At 37.4% G+C, this 12,074-nt stretch overlaps 1 protein-coding gene across 7 annotated transcripts in view; it reads right to left on the bottom strand.

Moving 5' to 3' along the window:
* DLG2 (discs large MAGUK scaffold protein 2) overlaps positions 1-12,074 on the bottom strand; it is a gene marked incomplete at both ends in the record, with an annotated part of 740,481 nt that overhangs the window by 42,406 nt on the left and 686,001 nt on the right. For 6 of the 7 annotated variants that reach the window (XM_079537732.1, XM_079537733.1, XM_079537734.1 and 3 more), the window contains one exon: positions 11,443-11,619. The exons of the other annotated variant lie outside the window; for it this stretch is intronic. In XM_079537732.1, coding sequence (XP_079393858.1) covers positions 11,443-11,619 — 177 coding nt within the window. The remainder of the gene's footprint in view (positions 1-11,442; positions 11,620-12,074) is intronic. 7 annotated transcript variants of the gene reach the window in all.

Raw genomic sequence — 12,074 nt, 5'->3', positions numbered from 1 at the left:
ACTGTCTTCACTGCAGCTAAAAAGCAATCCAGTAATAAAAGAGAATAGGTTTCAATGGTATCAGTGAATTGATTAGCCAAGTGAGATGGTCAGATAAACACTGCAGCTGGTCTGACTAGAGCAGACTGGAATAGGATGCTCCCTTCTTTATGTTTCAGAGCAAACTTTGCATTTATTCTCAAAAAAAAAAAATAAAAACCAACAAAAAAACCCGAAAAATCCAGCAGAAAACAGCGTCGACCACACACAGGCAGATGGTTTGACCACAGCTTTGTAAAGCCCTTTTTATGTATTTAAATCTTTTCACTGTTTAAACACAAAGTTCTTCAAACTTGTCTTTACCAATATCAAAGGTTTTTTAAAGGTCTTGCCCTCAGCTTGCTCTGCAGAGTGCATGCTGGTTCACTGAATTTTCTGAGTTCTGGTTCACTGAGTTTTCAACATGCTGTCCTTGGAACCTTTCTGTTGCTGATTTTTGAAATGAATTCTAAATTTGTCTTCTGAAAGATGGAGGTATGCTATTTCTTACAATATTCAAGTGCGTAGAAGCTTGCTTCAGGTTTTGCTTATTTAAAACTACAGTTTTTCCCAAATTAGCTTATCTGAGGAGAGATACAAATGCTCCAGGACAGAATAACTATTTTCAGCCACCCTAAAATGCTATGAAATAGGTGGGTGGTCTTTTTTTAAAACTATTATCTCCATGGAAGCAGCATGGAAATAATTTTTTTTTTTTTTTTCTGATTTATTTCAGTGAAGTGGGTGGATTCTGAAGACAAATATGTGGTTGGACTCGATGATCCTTAAGGTCTTTTCCAACCTGAGCGACTCTATGATTCTATGTACAGGCACCAAATAACCAAATAGTGTAGCCATGTAAGAAAAAATATGAATGATGTATTTCAGTTTCTTTGGTCTATTTCCAGTTTGGTACCAGGAACTGACCACTCATTAACAGATGGATGCAATGGGTGAGCATATCTTCAAGATCAGTTCAATGCAAGTGAATCTAGTGTCAAGGGAGCTGCAGAAGATGAACCAAAGTGCAGAAGCAGAAGGCAAGAAGGACATCTGTGTTGACAGCTCTCTCATGGGCTGAGCTGGGAAAACAGAGCAGACAGCCCATGTGTGCCCACCTCATGGGACCGAAGAGCCCAAACTGCAGTGTGATATAACACACAACTTGCCTTAGCCTGCACCATTCTGGCAATTCTGTTTTTAAAGGAAGTTGAAATGTTCCAATGAAAAGCCTCAGTGATTATTTGATCCTAACATTGCTTTAATAAATACAGTTTTGGAAAGGAGTTGCTACCTTGTATATGCAACACCTTCACAGTGAGAAAATACCAAGTTCTCTTTAGGAGAGAATTATCTTTAATAGAGAAAAAAAAATCATTGACAATAAGCTAAAGCCTGGCAAATACTGATTAAGAAAAGCACAAAATTTACTTTTTAATGGTTAAGAAACTTAGCCATTAAAATAGCACAGAAGAGGTGTATCTGGCATCCATACCTTAGAATCTTGACTGGAAAAACACAATTTCCAGTCACCAATGTCAAGGAAAAAAAGACACACAAGATAGGCTTACAAAGGAGATGAGACAGTGTTCCTTTTCCGTCTTTAAATAACATGGATCGGTATTAAAGGTTTCCATTATTTGGTGAATGGGCATAATTTTAAAAATGTTTGTAAACATTAAAATCTATCAGCACAGAGAGACATATGCAGCTAAAGTTTTACCTGTCGGTGAATGATACAGTAGATTTTGAAAGTTCATCCCATCTACAAGATTTACTCATGGTGTATATTTGACTTTTTAATGCAATATGCTCAAATAATAACACCAGTAACTCTAAAAATGATCTGAGAAAGGGTGAGCTCTCTCCTAAATGCAATCAAACTCCATGAAAGGCACAAGCAGAGAGAAAAATCTGCTGCAAAGGAAATCTACTGAAAGGAAAAGCTACTATTGTCCTTACCTTGACTAATACAGTCATAACTATAAAGATAATACTTACTACCTCTGCAAAATCATCTACAGGATCTACTGCCCAGATCACCTATAATTGAAACAGTAACACTGTTTGTCTAGAATTATGAATTTCTCTAGAAAATTTAAGACCAGTCCTGCAAAGCTAGCTTGTAACAGCTCAATATAGTATTTTTATTAGACAATAAATTATCTGGAGAGAAAAATGAGGTTTATTATATCCTCTAAATTGGTCCAAATATATGTCTTTTTGTAACTTGCAGAGTTTTCCACAAATGGTATACAAATATATTCTCTTAAACCTCCTGGTTTCTAAGTCTGTATAGTAAGACTGCTTAGTTTTTGGTAATTTTTTTTTAAAATACAAACTCTATTCTTTTGATAGAATGATAATTAGTACAACGTGTTTCCTTCTGTCTGAGTGGGATTATATATTTCCTACTGAAACACAGTGAATGCTGGTTACTATAGCTACAGTTTAAATTTAGAATAAGTACATTTCTCTGTATGTGTGGAATATTCACATGGAAACAGCTCAAATGCAGCTTTTAAATTAAATCTGTGTTATTAAAACCACATGAACAGTTTTAAACTCAAACTAGCAGATGAAGTCCCCTGATAATATCAGTAAGAAATGAAGACTTGAGGCTGTATAATTGCCTAAATAGGATGGATGCCTTCTGAGAAAATAACTACCTCAAAAGAACACAGCATTCAACTTATTAATCTGTGTTAACATTTAAACTCATGCCAATTCTTTCTAACTTCCTAAAACATCTGCTTTTAACTTCATTTCTTTTTCACTGCATAAAGAAAGTTGAAAAGTAGCGTTGAAGAGTGGACCTTATTTATGAAATGCTTCGTAATTGAATTAGCAGCAATGGTGGGAATGGCTGCACTCTACAGGCAGAGAAGACAAGATGAGGAATGACAGAAACATTCTACATTGCTTTGAGTAGTCCATAAATAACATCACTGAGTGCCATTAATCCTCCAGGCAAATGTATCAACAGTGTTCATACATGCTTATAATACCTACTGAATATTACAAGTATCTCATAATTTACACCTCTGTTGAAGAAAGCACACAGTTTTGTTCTTCATTACAATTTTTCTGACACTTTCTACAATACTGGTCTTTTCAGTTATTATTTAGCTGAACCAAAAACTTCCAAGTTGAAATTTTATGTGTCTCAGGACAAATACAATACTGCTGCTGCCTGAAGTGTCATTGAAATGGGTTAACTCTTGGAGAAAGGCTCAGATAAAACATATGGTTGTGCCCAGGATATAAAATTCTTTTAAAGCACTTCTGCTCAGGTGCTTTACTGCCTTCACAGAGTCATAGAGTCATAAAATGACTTGCTGGGTCGGAAGGGACCTTAAAGCCCATCCCGTTGCAACCACCTTCCATGAGCAGGGTTGGCCTACATCAGCTCAGGCTGCCCAGGACCTCATCCAACCTGGCCAACACCTCCAGAGATGGAGCACCACAGCTTCTCTGGGCAGCTGTTCCAGGGCCTCACTACAGGAATAGGTTCATTTATTGGGTGAGGGACTTGAGGCATGAGAGGAGGTTGCTCTGGTATCAGGAGTACACTTCTATTTTCTGAAGAAATCATCTCACTATCCAAATGTTTGAAATGCTTTGTTTCATTGTGTGCTCTGGAGAAATCTGATAAAATTTTGTTATCTAAAGATTTTGTTTTGAGTGACCACAGGGTAGATTGCAGTGAACTGAAGTTGTTTAATTTCTCCTTATAGCTACTGTGTCATTTCTTTTTTTTTTTTTTTTTTTTTGCCAGAGAGTCAAAAAGTGAGTGAAAAATGTCTGGAATTATGAAAATAAAAAATATTGAATATCAGTTTTTTAATGTATCTTTTTGTATTTACATTTATTTGATATAGCTCTCAGAAATATATCTTAGTAAATATTTAAAAGGAACACTACTTTGAGCACTTTTAGTATGTATCTTCAGTTTTGCAATTGCTACATTTTGACAAAAAATAATCATGATTCCTGTTATCACCAGGACAAAGTGGGGTTAGGCACAAAGAGTTTTTCACAGCAGCTAACGTTGTGAATGCCTAAATAACAAAGGAGTGTAAATTCTTCACACTCCTCCATTCCTTTGGCTGCTAGAAAAATCACTATCCCTTAGGCAACACTTTGAACGATCATCAGAGGAAACCACTTTTAAAGGAAGAAATGTTTCATTTAGAATGGTATCCATTTTTTATTTACCATTGCTGCACGAAGTAGGATTATAAACTGGTTGTGAGAAAGATTAAATGAAGGGGAACAGTTTCCATCTGCCAAGTTATGCAAAGACTCAAATGTGCAACCAAGGATTGGCTAATATACACATTAATCTCACGCCCCTTTCTAATTATAAATCTACTCAGTAGAGTTATGCCTAAGAGTTAAACACAGGTACAATTTCTAAAACTACTTCATGGCTCAAGTCTCATTTGCAAAAGTTCTAAGGTCCCTGAGGCTAAATGAGCTTTCAAGAGGTGTTCAAAGACATCCAGCATTCAAATAATATAATCACAGCATCATAGATCATAAAATCGTAGGGGTTGGAAGTGACTTTTGGAGATCATCAAGTCCAACCCCATGCTAAAATAAGTTCCCTGCAGTAGGCTGAGCAGGAGAGCACCCAGGCATCCTCCTTCATAGGAAGAGACTCCACAACCTCTCTGCGCAGCCTCTTCCAGTGCTCTGTCACTCTCACTGTAACTTCCTATATTCCAACTTGTGCCCATTACCCATTGTCCTGTTGCTGGACACCAGTGAAAAGAGCCCATCCCTTTGACTACCACACTTTAGATAGTTATAAACACTGATGGGATCACCTTCTCCAAATGTGACTTTGGAACTGAAAACCTCTGAGTCCCATGGGGAGACAACCTCATCAAGCAGAACTAAAGTGGATTTCGTGCCCCCACTTTTAGTTCAGTTTAGGCTCTCCAAGTGTAGTTCCCTGCAGAACCATTACAGTGTAGAATAAAATGGTCTAAGATGATCTGAGATGTAGGACAGCAGGAGTAAATCTCATGTACTCATTTTCTACAGTGATGCTCATTCATAACAAGTTTCTTCCTGGACCCTAACTGTGGAGAAAAACTTATCATCTGTCCCAAGTTACCCCATTACTACTTGTGCAACTGCAGGGAGAGTTTGTTCTCAAGAGGAGGTGAATTCTTTAGGAATGAAAAACCGTGAAAAATGGCATCACTGACTTTTGTGGCTACACTCAATTCCAGGGCATCTGTACTCACAGAAGGACATATATTTCTGCTTTATTTGTCTGGGCTCCTTGTGTGCTGGAAGGACAGAGTTACTGTCTCATATGGATGAACTCATCAGGGAGAGGTAATAAGACAGATTTCTACCTGGATTCTCAACCTTGTCAACTTTGTTGGTAGCAAACACTTTGCAGCACTTTTTTCGAAAATGATCCAGATTTATTCTCCTTTTTCCATGTATGGCCAAAGGAGTGGAGAAGACTTCAGTGTTTCCTCACTAGCAAATCTGAAACTTTAGCTCTTTTAGTTGCTGTTTTCTTCTGACTCATCTCCTGAAGAACGAGAACTTACTACTGTAATGAAGCATTTAAAGACATAGTAATATCTAACTACTACTCTGTTTCTTGAAAATGGATCTTTGGGATCTTCAAAATGAGATTTTCAGCTCTTTTTTGTACACTGAAAACAAGAAGTTGAGTACAACTCAGCCAGACATGAACTCTGAAACCCCACTGTTGGAGGTTAATGGACTACTAGGAATTTTGTCAGTGCCTTTGTAAAAGCACTAATCAGTTTTCTCAGTAGAGATGTAAAATACCGAGTGAGACATGCTTTAATCTTTAATAACTGATTAATCACTGATGTAGAGTAGGGATGCAAATAAGAAACTGGTGTCTGGAATCAAATAAAATGGTTACAGTAACCTACTTTGCATGGATTTGGCACTGAGGCATTCTGCAGAATTAAAGCAAAATTCAAATCCAGCATGAGAACTGTTAAAAGGAGAGTTATCACATAGAAGAATGCAATATAAAATGGATTCTGGACAGAACATGCTATATTTTACATCTTCGCTAATGTGCTTTTCATGTCTTGCTTCCAGGATATCAGCTTTACATTTGTTGTGCCTGCAACAAATACACATTTGTTGTATTCCATCAAGTGAAGCATAACAGACAATGCAGATCACTATTTATAGTCCAAATATGTTGACTCAGTGCACAGTTTTCCATTGCTTCTATTCTTTGCACTGTTTAGCTTTGCTTGTGTGAAGTTTCAGTATACCAATAAGCTCTCATTCTCTAAATTATTTTTGAGTATTCCTGAAGTGGCATTTTTTTGCAACAGAACATGTATTTTTCACTAGGAGAAAACATGCTCTCTTATAGATCTCCACCTTCACTAAGGAAAGCTGCTTGCTTATAGAAAGCAGCTCAGCACTTGGTGAATATTTCATGAAAATGGTAGACCTAATGCCAGTGGGAACCAACTTCTCATAATACTGTTGAACAACCTTATTCTGTTTAAAAGCTAGGGGCTGTTTTCCTTTTTTCCCGTAATTACCAGGGAACAACAAGAGAGTTATAAATACACATAGATATCAATTTTACTCTGTACTTATTTTGTTTCCATTAGGTTAGTAAGTATAGTCAGGTAACTTATTATAGACAAAGCTTACAAGATCATGCCATGTAAAAAAGTTTTATCATCTAAAGATTAAAGTCTTAAGGGATATTTAGAAAGGTGGACAGTTTGTAGGAGACCATTAAAAATAAAATTCACTCGAGTGGATAAACATGCCCTTCTGCCAAGCTGAGCAGAATAACAAATTTGAACTGGCTTTTTGCCCACGGGGAGTTCTGTCCTCTTGTTCCTTGTCCTTACAAATGTTTGCAAAACATTGTTTTTTAATGTTTTTTCTCCCATTTTCTTCTCAAAGGAAAGTGTGGTTACATGTGTGTTTTGTGAGAATGCTGTCCATTTGATAACACGACTGCGTGGTGCCATCACGCACATTTATTTGGTATATAACAGAGACACAAGTTACACAACTTTTTCAGCTACCTGAAAATGGAAATCTTGGAGTGATGTACAACACAAGTGGTTTAGTCCTGTAGACAGCAGAAGGATTATGTGACTGATTTAGTGTTAGAGGACCAAATCCTCAGTGCCTGCATAGGAAGCAAATGTAGAAGTAGGAAGAATTTAGGCTAGGCTGTTCTGAGGGCAATGTGGTGGTGCTGCAGAATAAAATCCCTTTGGATCCACAGATCAGAGGTGCCACAACATGTAAAATACCGAAGCTTGCCATTCATGAAGTTGGAGGTTGCCATTATATAGAGATTGCAATTAAAAAACAAAACAAAAACAAAAAACAACACAAAAAAAAGAGTTGTAAAATCAGTGCCACAGCAAATTAAATTGTCTGTACTCTTGAATTAAAGCATCTGTGGAAGACTTTAATACACTCTAACTTATGCACACTGGTTTCATGCTTTTTGTTGATTGACCTTTCTGAATGTAAGAATTTCCATTGGGAGGGAGTCTTAGAAATGGGCTGCTCTGCCTGCTACTGCCCGTTATGGGAAGTCGAGCCCATTTACTTAGCCTGAAAAGGGAAACAAGAAATTATAGTGATATATATGTAGAAATTAAAAGCTAAATTGATACATCTAAATGTAATAAAAATCCAATGTAAATCTAATTCTACTGGCCATTCTAGTATAAAGCATAGTAATTTTTAATGATCAGCTAGTAATTCACGTAGTTAAATGTAGTGTTCAAATAGGACCATAAGCTGCTGAGACATTGGTATAGGACTTGAAGGTGTGTCGCAGCACCTGGGAATCCCTCTCTGAACTGTTTTCCACTGTCACCGTAGGCACAACTTGGATAAATCTTTGTGGTGGATGTGGAACCAGGACCAATTTAGCCCGTTATGTTCATTTATTAATACTATATGATAACAACTATTTGGTTCCTGTTAAAACACAGCTTAAGTGGTTTACAGTCTCTTATGCTGAAGTCCTATTGTAGCCAACATCAATACGATCCAGAATCATAACACTTCTATGGCACTGTTTGGTTTCTACCTTAGTACCATGGTGCAGAACAGCAAATGCATACAAATGTCCATAAGAAATGGACAGAATGTTGCCTCCAGATGAAGAAAGGGTTACAGCAGTACTGCAGCATTTTAGATCCCTCACTGGGATCGCCACCTCAACAATTTGTGAGATTTGGTCCTTGCACAGATCAATGCGGAAACACAAGGCCATTGTCATTTCCTGCACTCTCTCTTTCAGAAACCCTCCTTTAGCTGCTGTGCTACTCTCCAAAACTCCCTCTTAAAGTTTGACTTTATAATTTAACAATCAACAAGGCATCAAGTCCACACATTCACAGCAGCACTGAAATCTAAAGGCAAATATCGTTCAGACTCTAATGAATCACTAAGAGATAAAGGCTGGTAATATACACAACATCCTGGAGAGAAGAGTGAGTGGCAGCTCTCCTGCAATTATAAATTATGATTTCTACTGCTATATCATATACATCATAGAGAAGAGTCTGGAGTCTTGATTTATTCTGCAATCAGAATCAGCTCATGCTGCAATGTCATTGTTTGAAGGTGTCTTTTTGAAAAAATATTAAAAAGAAAGGTAAGAGTAAATGCTTGGAAAGCAATTACCATTACACAATGCCTTAAAGAAATAATACATTGTATGTGTCACGGTTTTGTGTGTATATATACATATATGTATATATTTGTATGAACATCTATATACATACATAAGCATACATACTAAAGTGAAACTGAAGAGGTTAGTGGCTTTCAGAGCTATTCCATAATTTCACTTATGAAAAATGCAGGGATTATATATTATCTGTTATAGGACTAGAGAGAGAGAGCAAACCAGAACTCAAAGACCCACTCTGGCACTAATAACCCCTGGATTTGTACAGCCTCCCCCTGACCCAAAGTGCAAATAATTGTTGCAGTCCCAAAGGATAAATGCATGGGCAAAGGAAGGAGGTCAAGTACAACACACATATACATGCACACACACAAAAGAAACAAAATAAAATTAAAGAAAAGAACCACCGCCAACAAATTCTAAAGCAGATGAAAAAATGAAGAACCTAAAAAAAGAACAAAAGCAATATATAATCTCTTCAGCCTAAAACATCATGGAAAGGTGGGCTTGCAGGGCAAGTCACAGCTCAGTGAGCAGCCACAGAAGCTCTTCTCCTTTTCTACTACACCATATATCTTACCACTTGCTATTACAGATGTCCAATTACACACAATGCAATTCTTATAGAAATAGTCGCCTATAAACTGTAAGACATATAACAGCAGCCTGGAGAAACCAGCTTAAATCAGTCTATATTCGGTCAGATGAATGAATTCCAGGACTACTCTTGGATTGAGCCTCTCAGACTAAATAACCAATGCACGTAGAGGAAATTCAACTCTGAATTAGTGTATTCCGGCAAGTCTGATGAGTTTTATCCTATATAGCTCAGCTCACTGTGCATTGATTGCTCATCCTCACCCTAGGTGGTGTAAATGACCACAGAAATTGCTGGCAAGAGCTTATTGGATTCAGTGGCCAGAATCCACAGGAAGTCATATCCACTTTTCAGTGCACTGGCAAAAATATCCTTGTATAATTGAAAACTTGTATGAAACAATAGCAACCTCCGTGCTGAGGTGTATCACATCACTATATTACTGCAGACAGGAAATCAGATGCCATTGATTTTTTCAGGCTGATGAGATTCACTTGTGAAGAATCAGGATGACAAGCAGAGAGCATAGTAACTAGACCTGCATCTTTTCTTTTTTCTTTTTTCCCTCCCAGTGTTTGTAAGTCACGTCTTTTCTCCAAGCCATATCATATGTCTGACCTTGACTAGAAAGCCTCTGTTTTTGGTCCTTCTTGAAAGCAACACTGTGCAGTCAAACCAATTATCCTTAGGCGTTTGCATCCACTCCATCTTATAGAAGATACAACTCCACATCTGAATCAGTTGCTTTGCTTTGTCATTCTTTCCCCTATAGGTATTTTCTTATGTTTGATAGTTATTTATAGCATTTTGTGGCATACATCACACTGTGTGAGCTTTGTGCACTATCTCTCTCAGTAGTAACTGAACAGACTTTCCCCTTTTCCCATTTGTAATTGCCTTTTTCTGAAAATCCTGGTGGTTGTTATTCAAACATGGTAATGATTAGAGAAAATAAGGTCCTTGCAGGGCTAATGTCAATAAGGTTTTTCAAGGCCTTTCAGTTCACTTTTATGTAATTTAGAACAAGGGCTACCATGAGCTCTACTAGCACCCGGGCCAGTTCTCCTTGAAATGCCAGCAGGTGCTCTGTAAAGCACCAAACATCCCATTTTCCCATTATATAAAATGGGCATGATCATTTTTATATTAATGCTAAAGCTGAAATACCTAGGAATAGAAAGTTTATATGCAGTATGGGAGCATTGCTGCAAAAGAGAAATGTAATGTGGTTTGACAGATTTCATTTTCCTCCCACTCTTTCAGTTCTTGACCTTTCTATAGCAACTATCAACAGAGGCACAAAGTAATACTTATTTGTGCCATAGTCCTGATACTATCAGAGACCTGTGGCCAATTTTACAAAAGCACCCAAACAGACTAAACAATAGAAACAAAGGGTAAGACTCAGATGTCTATTTTCTCCCTTCTAGTCAGCATGAATCCATCACAGCTAAAGAAAGATTTAGATTTAGCTTGGAGAATGGATAAAAGTGCATTCATTTACATTACGTGAAAAACATACTGCAATATTGATTATCCATCAGTTTCCAGACAGGCGGAGATTAAATTAACAGTTTTTGAAGTCAAAGAGGATCATTATGTAATTTAGCTTTGTTCTTTACATCACACAAGCTCAGCAGTTTAATTCTATTACTCTCAGAAAAGAAAGACATACAGCCTTGGCTTGAAAATGTCAAGACATTCATCACATCCCTCAATGGTTTGATGTAATGGCTAATCATCAAATCACCCTGACATTAAAACATGTGCTCTACCTCAAATTTGGAGCTAATTCCCAGACTCAGGTTCTGGTTTTTCTTTCTGTGCTGATGTTCTTTATTAGATGGTGCTCTCGCTCTGTATCCCATCCTGCCTTTCTCTGTGAAGATGTTAATCCACTATAATAAAGCCACCATTTCAGTTTCTTCTCAGTACAGTTAAACAGCCTAAAGTCTTTAAATCTCACAGTGAAAACCTTATCATCCAGCTTGTGAAGTAATGACTGCAGGATTTTGCTCTACTTCCCCGTTCTTTCAATAGATTGACACAAGCTGTTTTTCTAATAAAATGGAATATTTTAACATCACAGCCAAGGAGGCAGAAAGGAGGAAGCAGCACTCACCTCCTCTTGCTGGGTATAACTCCCATCTCCTCACTGTCTCCCTCCAGGGTGACCCTCCTCGCCTGCCACCACTCATCGTCCGAGGCATTGATGACGTGAAGAATGTCTCCATACTTAAAACTGAGGCCTTGGCTTGGGAGACCACTGTCTTTGCTCTTGTCATAGTCAAACATGGCTCTACAAAAAAGAAGTAAAAATGTGAAGACAGGTGATTTTATCAGTCTAGGAAACATATAGTTGAGACTAATTTGTCATATTTTGTGTTCCAGATAACCAATTCTGCTTTTCAAAGGGAAAGGTCTCTCTTGGAGGAAAACTTCCCACTTTGAAGTTAATATCTGTGGAATGCATTTGGTTTAAGAGAAATTGAACACTGAAGTACTATTTCACTCAAAAAAAAAAAAAAAAAAAAAAAAAAAAAAAAGATCATCATTTCAGAAAACACAGAAAACAAGCCTGATAGAAAGAAACCACTTCTGTGACCTTGCCAACAACAAGAGTGGCTGTTGAAACTGTTCTTTCCCCACACCTCCATCTGCCCAGACAGGGATGCATTCTGAAAAATAAATACAAAGGATACAAATACAAAACTGTCCTAAGTGTAACATACTTCAGATGCATGGACGCATCTA

The sequence above is a fragment of the Tetrao urogallus genome, assembly GCF_951394365.1.
Source record: "Tetrao urogallus genome assembly, chromosome: 1".
Classification (NCBI taxonomy): Eukaryota; Metazoa; Chordata; class Aves; order Galliformes; family Phasianidae; genus Tetrao; species Tetrao urogallus.
This window is presented reverse-complemented; position numbering and strand designations above follow the sequence as displayed.